Genomic DNA, 18,755 nt, shown 5'->3' with positions numbered 1-18,755 from the left:
TTTTATATCACAAAGGTGAAAATTAGTTTTAAAAAGAGACCTCGAGACTTTCAGATAAAGACAGAGCGTTGAACATACATATCATTTTGTTCCCTCTTGGAACACCATTTAAACTAGAGTAAAAGTTTTTTGTTTTGTTTTGTTTTGTTTTGCAAAAAAACCACAGGTCTGAAAGAATGAAGAAAATATTTTAAGCTGGAAAATAGATGGGTAGATAGCCACTGCCTGCAGAAAGCCAAATCTAAGCCAAGTTGAAAAAACCAACAACCAACCAAATCCGCCAGAAAGTCAGGAATTTATTGCTCATGTAATTCTAGAAGTGGAGGTGAAGGGTGGGGAGGACCAAATAAGGAGGATTGGTTAAAAGCCAGTAAAAAAACCAAGTAGATGGCTTCCCACATCTGCTCCCTGGGCTCACCCCTCACTCCAGGATGCAGGGGACCCACCCCTCCCCACTCCCCTCTAGAAAGGAGGTTTATTTCCCGGAGAGTGTGAGGCAGAGGATGCGTGACTGTCCATGATGATGGTTGAGGTTCTAGATTGCTCCCTGTAGGTCTCTACCTCCAGGCAGGAATTTGGAAGGGTCTGACGAACCCAAACTGGAAAGACCTAAAGACATTTACACTCGGGGTTCCCCAGAAAAAGAGTTCCGCCACATCCCTCTATATTTAGCAAGCTCTATTCTTGGCTTGGTGTTTTTAGCCTCTTAGCCTTCCTCTCTTAAACAGGAGATTTAGAGACACCTGAGAAGAGCCTTTACGAGGACATAAAACAAGGAACTTAACAACAGCAGACTAGTCTGAGAAAAGAAAGCTTTAAATCATCATTAATTTTCTCAGATGAGGAAGTATATGGCAGGCATGAAATAAGAGGTGGAAATGACAAAAAGGAAATGTACAGAACAACAACAACAAAATGGCTCTTGGAAACTGGAAACATGACAGAAGAAATGGAGAATTAATAGAAGAAATGGAAAGCAAAGATGAGGTGTATCAGTTTTCTGGGGCTGCTCTAACCAAGTTCCACAGACTGGGGTGCTTAAAGCAACAGAGATTTATTGTCTCACAGTTCTGGAGGCCAGAAATCCAAAATCAAGGTATCAGCAGAGATTAGTTCTTGTGAGGACTCTACCAGGAGAATCTGTTCCTTGCCTCACTCCTCACTTCCGGTGGCTTGTTGGCAGTTCTTGGTGTCCTGCAGCTTTGACAGACATCAATCTCCGTCTTCATTTTCACCCGGCGTTCTCCCCGTGTGCATGTCCACCTCTATGTCCAAACTGCCCCTGCAATAATGACACCAGTCATACTGGATTAGGACCTACCCTATATGACTTCAGTTTCACTTGATTACCTCTGCGAAGAACTTATTTTCAAATAAGGTCACATTCACAGACACTGGGGGTTAAGACTTCAGCATCTTTTGGTGGACACAATTCACCAAAATGACCATAACATGAGGTCATTTCTTTCTAAGAAGAACAAAAGCCTAAAAAGAACACAAAACAGAAATCACAAGAAAATCAGAGGAGCTACAATATCTGGATAACAGAAGTTCCAGAAAGAAAAAGAGAAAATGAAATCATCAGTGAAATAGTTCAAGGGAGTTTCCCAACACTGAATGACTTGAATTTGGGGATTGAAAGCACCCACAGGGCATTCAGCACAGTTGTGAAAATAGACCCACACCAAAGAGCATAGTCATGAAGTGTCATTGTACTGGGGACACAGAAGAACTTCAGAGAGAGAGAGGGAGAGAATACCAAGCAGACTCCCCACTGAGCCCAATGTGGGGCTCAATCCCACGACCCTGAGATCATGACCTGAGCTGAAATCAAGAGTCAGACATTTAAACAACTCAGCCACCCAGGCACCCCTAAGGTTTTATTTTTAAGTAATCTCTGCACCCAATGCTCAAACTCACACCCCTGAGACCAAGAGTTACATGCTCAACTGACTGAACCAGCCAGGCACCCCCAGGTAAGCTTCTTTAAATGTCCAGAGAGAAAAAAATATGTCTCACACAAAGGATCGGGAACCAGAGGGCTTTAGGCTTCTCATCAGCGTCACCAGATGTGAGGAAGAAAAATGACTTCCAAGATTGGATTGTAGCAGGTGGGTATGAAGGAAGAGTAAAAACATTGTTGGTCTTGCAAGGTCTCAAAGAATAAAGCTCTCACACGCACATCCTTTCTCAGGAAACTACTGGAAGATGAGCTCCACTAAAACGAAGGGGTAAAGCAAGAAAGAGGAAGACTGGGATGACAGGAAACAGGAGATACAGTGGAGAAGAGAAGGAAGGACATGCCAGGATGATGGTCAAGGGAGGTCCCACTGTGAGAGCCTGGATGGAGACAGATCAGGAGACTCTAGGAGAGGTGTCTCCAAGGAGCTACACTAGGACACCTGAAACCAATGAACCTGTTGGCAAAAAATGAGAGGACAGGCAGTTAGAGTGCCAATTAGCCTTTAGTTTCACCTGACCCTTGGCATTTCCTCCCCTTTTCTGACCAGCAGCTTCCAGGAGGCTGTCTCTGTGGATTGCAACTCTGGGCTCCCTCACCCTTGGCTTCCTGTTGGGTTGGCTAATGAGTAACACTGGCAGGAGATGAGAGCGGATGAAGCAAAGGAGGTCAAGTGTCTTTCATGCCCCTCTCTGCCTGCTTGATGCCACCATCTTGGCAGCAGCTACATTATCTATCCTTCTCTGACCACAAATCCTGCAAGGCTGCCCCTCCTCCACAGCCCCAAATCCACTGGGCTCCAGTAATCCTATCTCCCCCCTTTGCTCTTCATGCCTGGCACCGGTAATGGTTTCCCCCCGTTGCTAAAGTCTGGGGGTGCCTCTCCATCCTTGTCCACACCTCTCTTAATAGGCCTTTCATGGATAGCCCTTGGATTGAAAGCCCATGGGTCAGTGACATACTCTGTCTGACCAGGGCCCCGACTAAGCCTGGGGATGTTTGTTTTTGAGTTGGTGATAAATGCGTAGAGAAATGAGAAAGCAAACAAAAATAATCACTCCAGAAAACAAACCAAAAGAAAGACAAAATAATCATAGTTTTACCATAAAACTCCACCATGCTATAGACTTATATGGTCAAAATAATATAAATACTGATATTGATCTAATCAAATATCATAATACAGAGAGTGGGGCAGGGATCAGGGAGACGTCTACATTTGTAGACTGAAAATGGGCAGAAGGAAAGAGAGCTAAAACCTCGCCTCCCATAGCAGAAGTCAAGAGGTAACAGGTAAGATGGAAAACACAGGAAGGAGCCCACTGGGCATGATTCTTATGACATACAGAAAGAAGTACCAAAGAAATAGTGATAAGGAGTAAAAAATTTTCCACTGAAAAAGGGGAAATGGAGGGACGCCTGGGTGGCTCAGTCGGTTAAGCATCTGCCTTCGGCTCAGGTCATGATCCCAGGGTCCTGGGATCGAGCCCCATGTCGGGCTCCCTGCTCAGCGGGGAGCCTGCTTCTCCCTCTCCGTCTGCCTGTCGCTCCCCCTGCTTGTGCTCTTGCTCTCTCTCTCTGTCAAATGAATACATAAAATCTTAAAAAAAAAGAAGGGGAAATGGAGGAGGAGGGAAGCAGGACCGGAAGTTGGGGTTGCTGTTACTCTTAATGTATTAGTCAGCTAGGGCTGCATAATGAAATTCCACTTTAAGGGTGGCCTGAAGAACAGATACTTATTTTTTCACAGTTCTGAAGGCCAGAAGTCTAAGACCAAGACACCAGCAGGGATGGTCTCTGGTGAGGCCTCTCTCCTTGACTTGTAGACAGCTGCCTTCTTACGTCCTCACATGGCCTTCTCTCTGTGTGTGGTGAGACAGGTTGCTAGTGCCTCTACCTCTTCTTATTAGGACACCAGTCTCCTTAAGGAACCCCACTCTGACGACCTCACTTAAATTTTACATATGTCTTGGGCGCCTGGGTGGCTCAGTTGGTTAAGCGACTGCCTTCGGCTCAGGTCATGATCCTGGAGTCCCGGGATCGAGTCCCGCATCGGGCTCCCTGCTCGGCAGGGAGTCTGCTTCTCCCTCTGACCCTCCTCTCTCTCATTCTCTCTGTCTCAAATAAATAAATAAAATCTTTAAAAAAAAAAAAATTTTTACATATGTCTTTAACCAACTGAGCCACCCAGGCGCCCCTTTACATATGTCTTTAAAGGCCGTATCTCCAAATAGGTCACATTGGGAGTTAGGGCTTCAGCATAAGAATTTGGGGGAACACAATTCACTCCATAACACTTAATATGACCTGTTGATCCAGGAGATTCTTTAGACTATGGGCATGTGGAGTAGGGTGTATCTAGGGAGAATCCACTATATGTTAAAGTGTCCTGATATAAAGGCCAGGATTGAGGGCATAAAGAGATGGGCTAATGCTGGAGTTTGGAACACATATGCTTCTTATGAGTCCTGCCTTTGGATCACACAGGAGACTTGGGGCCTCAAGGGCGCCAGAAACGGACCAGACTCACACAAAGACCTTCCAGAGCAGAAGCAATTAAATATGTAACTGAAATTTCATCTCTTCCCCAAACCCAAAACCTCAGACCACAGAATTCCCCCACTTCAGGAACATTTCCCAGTTTTCACTTTAGAGGAATCAGACTAGAGGCAAAAAGGTGACTGGGAATGTGGGTTGGTATTAATCTTCAGCCTGGCTCTCCCAGAGTTCCACATGCCTCCACCTGGCTTCATTTTTCCCCCATTGTTAACAAGTCAGCCAGAATGGGAAACGGGTTTTTTCTGCTCAGAATCTCTCCTTGGATATGGGAGGGTGAAGGGATTGGAACAGAGAAAGTGAAGTTGGAGTTGGTTCTTTCTAATTCTTGGTCAATTTCTGTTTATATTCTTATAGTCCAGCAAAATGGTGTGGTAGACTAGTTAATGCTCAAAATATTTGCTGCCCCACCCTGTGGCACCCAGCCTGGAGGATGATTATACATCCCTATCCCGTGTGGTCATGTGATTCTTTGGCTAATAAAATGTGAGGGGAAGTGACATGTGTCACCTCTAAGCAGAGGCCGGAAGGGGCCAGGCATGTTTTGCTCTCCCTTCTGCTTCAAGACAGAAAATAATATCCCAGAGCAAGCCTGGGTTCCAGAGTAAAGAGGACAGGAAGTGGAGCTGGGAGAGACTCGTAGACCCTGTGAGAAGGGTGAGAAACAAACCTTTGCTTCTGTGAGCTTTGCAGATTTGAGGTGATTTGTTACAGCGGCAGAACGCAGCCTGAGCTGCCTCATTCGGGTGGGGATTTCTGCAGCTCGAAGCTGCCCCACTGCTGCCCATTAACTCATGTGGCCACCACATTTTCTGCCTAATACACATTCCTTGTTCTTCAGGGAGAAAGTCATCTATAGGAAGTGAGAATCATGCCAAAATTGTCTGGATCCTTCTTGGCCTGAGATATATATATCTCCTACTGGTTCTTTTTCTCTGGAGAGCCTGAACTAATACATAGGGGTTTAAATAAAAGAAGTTTACGTCTCACCTATAAGGGGTCAGGAACAAGGCAGGGCACCCTAGGACGATGGTTCCATGGAGTCATCTGGGACCCAGGCTCTATCTTTCAGCTCTTTTCATCCTTACTATGTAGCTCCCATCCTTAAGATGACCTAATGATCCATGGTGACTGGGATGGGAGTTCCAGTCATCACCTTAAAGTTCCAAGCCGGAAGCCCGAGGAATCAGGCAAAATTAAAGCATGCTTGCCTCCCTCCCATCACTGGAGGACATTAAGAGTCTCTACTGCATAACTGGAAGATGTCCTTGTTTTTATATTCAAATATGGCCCTTCTAATCAGACTGATTTCAGTCTGGCTGGGCTCTTGGCGACACCAGGCAAAGGCTGTCAAGGTGTAAGGACTGTCATGTTCTTGTAGTCTGTGATGGTTGTTTAACGGGAGGTCAGTCGGACTCTCATCTCCGGGGTGGACTCCTTGCAGGCAAACTCTTAGAGTGGGCAGAGTGAAGGGAAATATGCTGACATCCGACAAAGTAAGAGAAAACAGCCAAGCAGAGGCATACAAAACTCGGGAAATAAAAGGTTAAGCCCTGGGCACCTGGGTGGCTCAGTGTGTTATGTTCTTATGTTGCTTTTGGCTCAGGTCATGATCCTGGGGTGCTGGGATGGAGCCCTACATCAGGCTCCCTGCTCTGCCGGGACTCTGCTTCTCCCTCTGCCCCTCCTCCCACTCATTCTCTCATTCTCTCTCTCTCTCAAATAAATAAATAAAAATCTTAAAAAAATAAAAAGGTTAAGCCCTTTGAGGCAAGGGTCGGGGGGAGGGGAGGAGCGCTGGCCCCCCCATCGGGGCTCCCGGCACAGGGCCTGCTGCCGCTTGGGACGCACGCCCCATCTGCACCCCTGGCCCTGCACCCGAAGGGCCTGTTCTCCAAGAGAGCTGGGAAGGCGAAACCAGAAGCTTCCATGTGGGGAGGACTCCGGGGAGGGTGAGGGCCTCTAGCTCCGACTGCCCACTGCAGGGCCGGACAGACCCCCACCCCTCCTCCTGCCCCTGCCCGACTAGGCTGCACGGCCCCTCCCCCTTTGCAGGGGACACGACGGCGGGCAGAAAGGAGGGTACATGGGCGGGCACGCGACAGGTCTTCCAGGCCTTGGGTTTCATTCTTCCGTGTTTCGTTAAGGACACTGTGGCCCAGCCGCTCCTGCCCGGCCGGTAGCCTGCCCCATTGCCTCCCCGGCCCGCACCCCATCCCCTGCCCGGTGAGGGAAGGGCGGCTGGGCCCCGGGGGGAAGCAGCACCCCCCGCCCCCCCGCTGGCCGGAGCCCCGACCCCCCTCCTCCACGCCGCTGACTCTATTAAGCAAACTCTTCAGATGTGTGGCTTGCGGGCGGCGGGGACTTCCGCAGGCACTGAAGGGCATGGTCACGTCAAGAGGCGGCCAGTGCCTCACCTGCTGTCAGGAAGAAAGGCTCCAGCGTCCAGGGAGTCAAGACGGACTCACTTAAGCAGGAGGGTGACTAAGATGAGAGCGGATTGCCGAGCACACCGTTAGACCTCGGCAGAAAGGGACGGAGGCGGGACCACGCTGCTGGCCTCGCACACGCCAGGGGGCGGGGTGCTCTCCTGTCCCCAGTTAGGATGGCAGACCTTCCCTCTCCGGCGCTGGGGGTTCTGCCTTATAGCCCTGAGTGGTCGGATGCTCCTAACTAATAGGCACTTTCCCTCTGGAAAGCGACTGTGGATCCACGTATGCCTCAAAGGTAGGAAATGGCAAGTGTGCAGGACACCCGAGTTACCTTGCGAGCAGGAAACTGACATTTTGCAGTTATCTACCAGGACCCAGGAACTTAGCAGCTCACTATATCTTCATGCCCCTGTCACCATTCTACAGAGAAAAAATAAAACAGGTTCAGAGAGGCTCAGTAATTTTTCTCACGGCCACAGGCCACCTCTGTAACCCAGAAGTCTTAACTACAAGTCTTTTCACAAATGCTCCCCCCAGAGTTATATTAGTTGGTGGAGTAAGTTTTAAAAACACTTTATTAAAGGAAGTGAAATGGGTTTCTTTCCTGCAGGACTTCTCAGAGCCTTTGATATGCTAATGATCACCGTGAAACTCCCAAGAGGACTTCTATACTAAACAGGATTTCAACCAAATTTATTTGGCCGCAGCTAAGCATCTGGCCTAACTTGTGTTCAAGGAACATACTTGGGAGGAAGCTGCCCAAAAGCCAGGACTCCGGATTAGACAGCCTTGGTCCAAATCCCAGTTCCTCCACTTACTAGCTGGGGGGCCTTGGGCAAAGTTCCTTACAATTTCTGCACTCCAGTTCCCTCATTTGTAAAACAGGCAGGCAGCAATGCCTTCATTCCACAACATTTATCCAGCCCACTCTGCCAGGAACCCTTCTGGACTCTGAGGGCCATGTCAGCGCTTACCTCATAGGACGTGAAAGATGGGAGGGTATTCCAGGGAGCAGTACATTTTTTTCTCTAAGGGGCCCGGTAATAAATATTGTAGGCTCTGGGGGCCAAACGGTCTCCACTGCAGCAGCTCCACTCTGCCTTCGTAGCAGGAAAGCAGCCATAGACAATACATGAACGAATGGGCGAGGCTGTGTTCCAATAAAACTTTATTGATAGACACTGAAATTTGAGTTTCATATAATTTTCACATCACAAATATGATTCTTTAACATTTTTTTTCAACCGTTTAAAAACGTAAAATCCATCCTTAGCTCGTGGGCTGTACAGAAACAGGCAGTGGGGAAGGATTTGGCCCACGGGCTGTAATTCGCCCGCCCTGACTCTATTCCATAGTGTTTCTGTGAGGATTCAGTGAGCTAGTCGGGCACTAAAATCAGTACCAAGAAAGTGTGCTGTTCTTGCTGCTTAAATAAATTTCGCTGAGGCGATGCCCCTCCACGTAGAGTAGACTGGATTTAGAGTCAGGATGAAATGAGGACTTGTCATCGAGCTGGGAACATAAAAAATGGTTCCAGGCAACTGTCGTTCCCAGGACCCACCATTCCCAGTTCACTCAGTGCCACTGAGGCATAAGCTCCCACTAGGGATTTAGGGGCTTCTACAGAAGAGTAGTGAGCCCAGCCAGTTGTCGGCGCCCCGCCTCTGCTCAGCGGCCACCACAGTGGTCCCCACCTCTTGCCGGCCACACCGGCGAGCTGGCCCATCTGTCCACCAGCGGCTGCTGATTGCTGCCAGATGAATGGAGGTGCTTGCAATGCTCCCTCTTATTAGTCTATTTGTTTGCTGCCTTCGTCTGCATTGTCAGGATGATCTCTGCACGTGGGAGTCGCTTGGAACGTTACAGTATAATTTATTAGAGGGTCTGGCCTCTTGGGAACGCCTCACATTCACACATTTTCCACTCTGGCAGATTGTTATAATTCCAGCCAATGAGATGACTCTACTGGAGACTTCTCCAAACGGGTACAAATTCCTTGAAATGTGAAGAGGCAGTGAATACCATTTCTGTATCTGCCTTGCTCCCAGACACGGAGCTCTCCTGCTTCTGGGGCTTCTGTGATGGCTGAATCACTCAGGCTGGAAAAACGGGTCTCGTCTACAATTCCCTCTCCACCAGTGTATTTGTGGCTGATCTAGTGGTTTGTTGCAGAAGACTTCTCTGTGCCAGGAGCTTGTGACCTTTATGCCTGCGTGAAACCACCCCCCCCTCCGTCAGTACGCGCGCGCACATATACACACGTATGTACGCACATACACGGAAGCAGGTACGGTACACATGTGCGACCTGCGACTAACCCTTACTACGCTCCTGCCGTGTGGTGATGCCAGGCACCCTGCAGGGCTCGAGTTCTCCCACTGACTGGAAACTTCCCCCTTTTTTGGTAATAACAGGGCAGGGGACATCATTTAAAAAAAAAAAAAAAATCAAACTTTCAATGAAGGAAAGCCATATGCATTGTAACACTGTCTGTAGGTAAGAAACACCAAGCAGCTGTGAAAAATACCACTGGATCGATTTACATGCGGCTTGCAAACCACCTGCGCTGGCCAGGACGCAACAGATAAACACATACATATATATTTTACACACACACACATACACACACGTATGTATATGTATATATGTATATATAATATAAAAAGAAAACACAATACAAAAGAGCAAAGCTTTCTCACTCATTCCCAGTGTTGACATCAGTGAAGCATCCGAATGAATGTTCTGAAAAGAAGGTTGCTCCCTATCCGTATTAAAACCATGACAGAAACCACCCCGAGGGCACCGCCCCTTTGCCCCTGGGAGCAGAGAACAGGGCAGAGGAGGAGGGTTTGTTTCAGAGATGAGGAAAATGAGCCTAAGGCGGCTGACTTGCCCAAGGTCACCCAGGCAGGTAGAGGTGGGAGCCTTCTACAGTTCTGACTCCAAGGGTGTATGTATCTTGCTGCTTCCAGGAATCACATCCGTTTGGTGATTTGCCTTGTTATTTGAGAGTCCCTGGGGTTGGCAGAACCGGTGTGACAGCCTGGGCGGTCCCCATCTGGCCTACATGGCAGACCTCCACGGCGACGCCCGCAGTCCTCTGGGTCTGGCATTTAAAGCTACAGGGCTGAGCACCGGCTTTCTCCTCCTCTCCCATTTTGAACACGAAAGCTGAGCCTTCTGAAGAGCTGCCGTTGGATATTTAGTTTTCCTCTCTCCTCACTCCTCCAAGCCTCTCAGCCGGCCTTCCGTTTGGAATTCCAGTGGCCCCACGGAGTGCCCGGCAACTGAAGTGTTGATTAAAATCAGCCTTGTAGGGTTCTCCAACTGCTGTGGGTGGGCTTGGTCCAGGGCAGGAATGGCAAATGAGTTTTACCACACAGGAACATGGGGTCATGAAGCCCGCAGAGCTGTGCTGAGGTTTCGGAGTCTGAATTCAGCTGGAAAAAAAAAAGGAGTCCTGTGACTGCTGCATGGTGTCTGGCACATGACAGGTATGGGGGCTGTCTCTTGTATGCCAGGTCTAGGTCAAAAGCACCTGCAGGAGTGGGCCCATTTCAGTCTGAATCCACACACTCGTCCTCCCCCTTAGCTGTGTTTTAGCATACCTGTAATTGGCACTACAGAAAATACTTAGTCACCAGATGGCCCACAGCGAGCCCCCAGTCGCAGCTTTGTGATGAATGCCTGGAGAGAAGGCAGGTTTCCCAGGCAGAAGAGAACTCCTGGTTTATCTACTTCCCCTCTCGGGTCTGCTCTGACCTGAGCCCTGCCTTCATCTTTCCAGACATGTCCCATGACCTTTTCTAGAAACATCCGGGAGCCTTCCCTGCAGTCTTCAGTGGTCCATTTCCATTGCCCGTAACAGAGCCCGGACTGCTGGGGAGAAGGCTGTGCCTTCCCCACACCATGAGGGGCGGCCACGTTAGACCCTGGCTTCTTTGACAGGACCCTGATCAAGTTTTTAATTCCAATACAAAGATGGTTCTGAACCTCCCCTTGCTGTGACTTTAAGGTTTCAGAGTAACTCTTCAGAACTGCTGGGAGGTCAGGGACCAGACAGACCAAGGGCCTCCCTGACACCCCTCATCTTCCCTTCGCTGCCCCAGGCAGGGGCTGGCTGCTTGCCATGTCACGGGACTCTGAAAGCAGAGCAGAAGCCTGGGCACTTCGTAGCTTCAGAGATCACCCTATCCTTGACCAAGACCACTTTAGCCAGTGTCTTACACCATGTCGGTATCACACCCTAGCCAGGGTGTTCCTCAGTGGAGGGTCCGGACCTGTGTCAACGCTGGGGTTTAGCCGAGGGCAAGAGGGAAGGAGCCTTTGCCTCCCCCCTTGTCCTCATGACTAGAAAGGATCCATACTCTTTCCCTAAGAGACATCCTTGCCCTTTCAAAGGGCCGACCTCTCTTGCTTTATGTATGCCTCTGTCTAGGGTGAGGGGCAGCTTCCAGCCTCCCCAAAAGGGTGGAGCCAGTGCCGCCAGCAGTAGGGACCCTCCCACAGGACTCCTTAGGTACCAAAGAAAGCTGAGGGGTGAGGGGTGAGGGGGTACAGCCCATCGCCCATCTGTACCCACACTGGCACCTGGGAAACATGAGACGTCATCTGATCCCTACCCTTCCACCCTTCCAGATCCTTTCTGAGACTTCTGAGGAGTCAGACTCGGGTTAAGACTCGGTACTGGAAAAGGGACAAAGGAGAACATAGTTTGCTGTTTCCTCTTACCAGGACAGGCCCATTTTCCAATTCGGCGTCCCGCACCATTTTACACGGTCTTCCTTTCAGTGCTAGTTCAAGTGCAAACTCGGGACAAAGAGGAGTAATCGGGGGTGGATCTTGAAGTGTTTCAAGTGGTTTCCATATTCTTTGGAAGGCTACAGCGACTGCCGTGGCCTCCGGGCAGCAGGCCCCCAGCTCTGTTTGTGTGGCTTTTAGGCCTGATGCTGCATTTCGCTGACATCCGAGTCACAGGGTACCTAACTGCACGTGGCCAGAAACAGGGGGTCTTCTGAGGGTTTTCAGTCATCCACTGAACCGTCAGCCATCATCTCCTTTAAGTCACTGCAACCGATCTCAAAGGATGAGCTTACACACATTAGTTGGTTTTCTTCCCCAATCTGGACATTCTTTCGCTCAATCGTGCTTGCTGCTGCAGCTTAGACACACGTCCCGAGACACCCAAATCAACTTGCGCTTCTGAGAAACAACTCGAGTCCTCCTTAGCCTCCTGCTCCCACTGGAAATATCCCACAAGCTAAAAATCCGAGTACAATAAGTAACCATTTTCCTAAGGGCTAAAATCTATACACAAGAAAATAAAGATTTCCGTGTAAATTTTACTATTTTATTTGTGAAAAAACTACAAGCAGAATTCATAAATAGACATTTCTATTTAAAGCAGGAAAATGATAAAGTGGCTTCTAATAACATAGTCGTGCACATGCCAGTAACAGGAATATATTAACATCTTTTATTTGCTAGACAAAGAGCAGTGTCCAATATAAATTTTCCCAAAACATTTAAGACCTGTGAATTTCTGACCAGTTCACAAAACCACCAACTGACACTTTAGCATGAAGAAAAAAACAAACCTAACAGACTGTCAGCTCTAAAGACGTTACAGAGCAGAAACTTCCAAAAGCGTTATACAAGCTGTCTTTCTGGGCAAATGAAAAATATAGCTCGTATAATACATTAACAAAAATTCACAAGATAAGATTATGTTTGGACATACTTAACAAGCATTCTCTATTTGTCTCCAACAAACAAAGCTAAGGAAATAATGTAACCATCTTTACACAGTAAATTAAGGTTACAAGTCATACACAAGAACAGAACTGCTTGCGCATTAAAAACTGTTCAGCTCCATTGTCATACTCTAAATGTTGGCTCTTAAACCATTTTCGGTTACATACAAGCAAAGGTTATTATATATTCAGCAATTAATAAATTTTCAATAATTTAAGATACGGTAGCTTAAAAAAGTAGACTGAGAATGGTCTTGATAAGGCAGGTGGAACATCTTAGTGGAACTAAACTCACAGAAGCTTCTGCCAATGTTTTTAAAGATCCAGATTGAAACTGAAAAGTTTTGATTAAAATATTTTGTGGGTGTCAAAATGTCTTTACCTTTTTTTTAAAACTGCATGACTCAAGCAGAGCAAGTCAGGTAAGCTCTGTGTGTGTGTGCGCGCGCACGCACGAGTGTAAAAGATCGTGTGGTATTAAAACAAAGGGAAAATTGCAAGCGTTAACACTGTGCTTTTGGTTTTTTTGTTTTGTTTTTATAACCTGCTTACTGTGCCACTGAATACCAAGTATTTCTGGTCCTCTTTTAATATAATCTTTATAATCTACACTAGTGTTTTTATGCGCTGCCTACTAATTGTAGGGCAAACTGCAAATGCAAGAAGTTACAGGAATTCCATTTCCAGAATACATGCCTGAGGGATGTCATCAATTTCGGAAACTAAAAGTTTAAGGTGCCTACCACCTCACTACCTCAACAGAAGACACAACAGCAGCTGGAGGACTGGAGCGATAACATCTGCTGAGAGAAGTCCCACTGTTAGCTGCAGTTCTATCCAAATGCCAATTTCATCTCACCTGTTCTAAAGCAATCCTTCCTTCCTTCACCCCTCCCCATTCCTTCATGTATTGGTTTATCACGGAGGCAAAACTGAAAAACCAAGACATTGGCAATGAATTAATTAGCAGCCTATGAGTAGCTGGTTAATCAGCTTTTTCCACTAATCTAGGGGTCCAATCACTTTACATGAAACTAATTTTGAACAAGTACACAGTGTTTCTGAACAAAGTGCATACCAACACTTACTGGTTCAAAAAGCAGTGCAACCCACATGAGTTTGGTGGCATTTAAATTTTTTTAAAAAGTTAATTAAAAAACGTAGCAATTCCTTACATCTCTGGAAAATAAATATGGCTGACTAATTTACCCTCCCTGAGACCCTTAATAAAAGGAATATTAAAACTTTAGAAGGAATGTCTTTGCAATATCCCACTAATATTAAAATGTGGATTTAAAATTCATAGTCAAATCACTATGTATTATATATTCTGATGCTTACAGAAAGCATCTGATTTCCTTTGGTTCATTAATAAATACTTTAAAAATGTATTTAAAAAGATAGCATAGCTTGCATCCCAGATACAAGCATTATTTTTAAAAAGAGGGGAACAATTGTCCATGCATTTGAGAATAGGACCACAGCAACAAATGGCACTGCTTTATCATCTATACCTTTGAGAACAGAATTTGAATTATGGTGCATTAGTGACTACAGAATAGTTTTAATGTAAATGTGAAAGGAACCTTTCCTGTTGGCTACTCAAATCAAGCTGTTAATTGTTTCTTTTTTACTCGTTGCCTCCACAGACAGGTACTTCTGTTTTTAAGCAAACCAGGTTTTTCACACCAAAAACGTGGTGCTTCATCACAAATCGGCTGCCCTCCCGTGAGTCCTTCAGTATGATAAAGTAAAGGAAGGTAACACCAAGTTCCCATGCTTGAAATGACTCCGAAGCCTATGAACCGTGTGGATATGAATGTAAGAGTCAAACAGAAGAGAGACCCTAAATCCAAACAAAGCAAAACAAAACATTTGAAAAATAAGGAGGGGGTAGAATCCTTATTAGTGGTCTTTGTTTTTTGTTTGTTTTCGCAAGACAGTAAAAAATGAGTGAAAAGAAACCTTGAAAGAGTTTGCTCAAGCTATCCTTATGATGAGAAAGAAAAAGATCACAGGCTCGCAGGAAGTATGAGCTTTCCCTGCAATTCTGGCTGCTAGTGCTTAAACCATTCACCACTTGAGTTCCTTCCCACAGCAGGGAATTGAGAAATGTCTCCAAACACTGAAAAGCTCCATGTCGGGACTGGATGTGCAGTTGATAACCTTTGTTCAGTAAAGCAAACAAGAGTTGATTTTAAGAAAGAGAAAGAATTATCGTAACTAAATTGGTAGGGTAAGGAAAAGGAGGGGACACGAGGCAAACCAATTTCAATTACGAAAACCACGACTGCAATGTCACGTGCAAAGTGGAAATAGGGAGTTGCTTCTTTTATGGACCAAAAATACAGTTTAGACGGTTTTAATCCTAAAACTAAGAGACAATTTATATTTACCTCAGTCATGAGTAGAGGTCTGGAAAATGGATGGAATTCGAGTTACAGAATACCATATTTTCATGAGTGCTTATGTAAGAACAGCAATGTTAACATGTAACCGGAACTTACACGAATACTTGGCATTCTGGAGCTAGTTTAGTTACTTTTGAATGATCAAAGCCCTCCCAACTAAACCATTTGTGATTTGTCAGTTATTCCATTGCAAATGCAGGCTATCTGGAGCAGTCTTTAAATTTGAGATCACATTGTTTAAAAAATATATATTTTTCTATCGTCCGGTACTCTTTAGACAGATGAGAGAGTCAAGTTCCCACGTGGGTTGGAACAGACTTCATGTAAGACTGACTTTAATTTAATTTCAGCACTTTCATAGAAGGGACTGTCCCAGATCTGTTAACTGTTCAATGTTGTATTCACTTCACAGTGTATCAAGCACCAGCGTTGCCATGGATTGGTTTCAAATAACCCTTTATATATAATTTTATATTTATATATATATAGTTATATCAAAACTGATAGTACATAGTATAACTGGAAGAAAGAACTAAACTTAAAAGGATATGCTGAAAGGATGGAGTCTGTGAACACAATAAATAAAAGTTCCCTCCCCCTCCCAACCCCTCCCCCAACAAAACAAAAACAAAAACCAGTTGTAATGTACATGGAAAATTGTGCACAGCAGATTTTTTTTTTTTATAAAAAGTAGATTCAGGAGCACATCCAATTATAAATGATTGTTAGGAAAATCATATAAAACAATGGAATACATAAAAGTGTCAAGAGTAATCGTCAGGGTGCGAAATTCCTTGGTGGCCAGATGCCCATGGCAAGCAGAAATTATCCTGGCAGCTTCACTAAGAGGCCGATGTCCACAGAAGATTCTCCAGGGGTTTGCAAGCAGCATGGGCAGGTGGAGGATTTGAATTTCATACCCTGATTCATAGTTTTCACAATTCCATGTGCAATTTCAGAAAGATTCATCATTTACTGCTGACATGTCGCCCTTTGGCGTGGAGGAACGGGAGGAGCCCTTGTCTGTGCTCTCCGACCCCGAGCTGCTCTGGTTCTGCTGTTCTGACCCTGCACTGGAGGTCACTGTGGATGAGGATGTCGAGGAGGAGCGAGTCTTTTCCTTAAAGTCTGTGATAATGACGGTGACGTTGCCCACAGTCACTGCCAACTGCTGTGCGGTGCTCCTGTCCACGTTTTTCAGCCGGGGCCTGAAAGCAACACCCCGGGGAACAGCCAATTAAATAAGCTATGGATTCAAAGCGTCTTCTTCAATACACACGAGACTTCATAAATTGCCACCACACATACCAAAGCTTACTACTTTAGCAACAGAAACCACCATTAAACAAAGCTTTGGACCAATGCAAAATTATCATCAGTTTATCTTTCTCATGCTGTGGCCACAGTGATACAGAAAGAGCCAACATATGCACACACGTGTGTCTGCAAAGTTGACAGCCCATACCCAGCTCACGCCCCCCAACACCGTTCTCAGCCTGCAAACCCAGAGGCACGAAACCGCCCTGGGGTCCTTGATAGGACCAATTGTAAATCAGAGCATCAATGCTGTATTTCATTCTAGTTCCAAATACCTTGAGGTGTGATTCGTTTCACTGGTCTTTGTTGTAGCATTTGCAGACTGTATACTGTTTGCTTCGCTCGGAGGATCTTTCAGGATATCAGACTTTGGTCTAAGGTGGGGACACACACAAAAAAGGCATTTAAAAACACAGCTTAGATTCACCTGCGAAATAATATATAGTGTGCTGAGTTAGCTGGCAACGGGAACTTACTTTGTTTTCTTGTTGGTATTTTTCTTGGTGACACTAGGACTAATTTCCTTATCTTTCTCAGGTTTCTCTTTGTCTTGCTTTTCCACTTTCTCCTTCTTCTCCTTTTTAGGGGGCGGTGGGGTGGCATACTGTTGTGCCACTTGCTGTGCCACCAGCTGAGAATTGATCCGAGGTTTTCTAGAACATTCAAGAAAAGACACATCATTCTTTCCTTTATAAATTATTTCTCTCCTTTTTTTAATTTTCGTTTTATAATTTCTTAGGTATTTTATTACTGGTATCTGGCAACTTGAAACCAAATTACTTGTTATTTGTACATGATTGTTTCTGTGCAGTACGAATAAGTCCGTAAAACTTTTCCTCTTTCAAATCCACCTCCTGTATATGTATCTACCTTTAACGACACATACACATGTGCTCAAACATACACATCCCTTTGCAGTAAAAAAGTCTTTCAGCCCATAAAACATGACACTGTTTCTAAGAGTGCTGACAACACTACTTCTTTTGAGCTGTCAAGATTATAGTGACTGACAGCTTTCAAATACTCCTGCTGCAGAGGGTTAATCTCATTTTATTAAATGGACACTGGTAATCCCCTGGAAGGAGAATGAAATTAGAAGTGTGACATTCACTTCTCAATCTAATTATCCCAACTTGCTCGGCTCCCCTGCAGCTCTGTGATTGGCATGGACAACACATATAGAGCAATAAAAGGTAACTGTGGTTCATACTAGTAGCTCCCAAGGGGTGAAAGACTGAGAGTCACTATAAAAAAAACCTCAGACAAGTGATACATTCATTGTGCCATCAACCATTCCGTCCCCGCCAATCTCCAACTGACACCAGCTCTTAACACTATTGTTTACAAATTCTAAGTGCTGCCAAACACTCTGCACAATACATGAGCATTCAAACCCAAATGGGAAAGGGAGAAAGAGCCTATGCACTATTTCTCCACAATATTCATTTCAAAGACATTCCATCTAGATTGCCATTTATAATAGAATAAAGTCTCCAAAATCAAGGTAGGAAACAAATACTCAGATGGGTCATTAATGAGGTGAACGACTGGCTGTCTCAATGTAACCATCACCTTCAGACCCTACAGCTCCCTCTCATTCCCCAGGATGGAGAACTGGGCCAGAAAACATAACCAGACACCCTAGGTCTGGCTCATCAGTGGGAAGGCCAGTGGTGGAACACTGGGCGGGGGGTAGAGACGACACGACGACGACAAACCAACAAATTTGGAAAAGCAAAACTAACAATCCCTAGATACATGACATGCTGGACCCCTAAGTTAACCCCTACGTTCCTGGAACTCCTGAGAGCAGGTGTGGTGTGGATGAGGAGGAAAGCAGGATGAGGAGGAGACAGATGGCTCACTCCCATGAGCTCACCAAGGTGAGCCTGAGCATGGAAGGAAACCGGGTTTGTTCTGTTCCAGTACTTCTTCGGTGCCAGTGTGGCTTTGCCTGAAAACAGATCAACGAAGGTGCAATCTCAGATCAAGTTTCCTATCAGCCTCCAACAACACAGGCCTTGGTCATGGCGTGGCACACGTGAAACCCAGTCACAGGTACACCTCAGCCTGGATCACAGTCTCTTGTCACTGGGCAAGAGATTCAAACACAGACGTCAAGTACCCTAGGGAAAGGGAGGAATGTACTTACTCTAAGCCCCCAGGTCCCCAAACACACACGTGAAAGGTAACCTTCTCTTCTGACAGGTTCTAAGAGCAAGGCGGCAGCTACTCTGCCAATAAGTACAAGTGTGTTAGATACTTACAAGGAAGATAATCACCACTACAAAACATTTCACAAGCACTCATGGGGGACAATCAGCCG

At 45.9% G+C, this 18,755-nt stretch overlaps 1 protein-coding gene across 1 annotated transcript in view; it reads right to left on the bottom strand.

Moving 5' to 3' along the window:
* Positions 1 to 12,401: 12,401 nt before the first annotated feature.
* RYBP (RING1 and YY1 binding protein) overlaps positions 12,402 to 18,755 on the bottom strand; it is a 79,427-nt gene continuing 73,073 nt past the window's right edge. Inside the window, exons 3-5 of the mRNA XM_045861967.2 lie at positions 16,906 to 17,082; positions 16,705 to 16,803; positions 12,402 to 16,320 (exon numbers count right to left, since the gene is read on the bottom strand). Of these exons, the coding sequence (XP_045717923.1) occupies positions 16,068 to 16,320; positions 16,705 to 16,803; positions 16,906 to 17,082 (529 nt within the window). The 3' untranslated portion in view covers positions 12,402 to 16,067. The remainder of the gene's footprint in view (positions 16,321 to 16,704; positions 16,804 to 16,905; positions 17,083 to 18,755) is intronic.

The sequence above is a fragment of the Mirounga angustirostris genome, unplaced genomic scaffold (genome assembly GCF_029215605.1).
Source record: "Mirounga angustirostris isolate CCGP_5_RB_7025 unplaced genomic scaffold, mMirAng1.0.hap1 SCAF_1, whole genome shotgun sequence".
NCBI classification, from domain to species: Eukaryota; Metazoa; Chordata; class Mammalia; order Carnivora; family Phocidae; genus Mirounga; species Mirounga angustirostris.
Note: the sequence above shows the minus strand (reverse complement) of the source record. Positions and strands in the feature narration are given on the sequence as shown.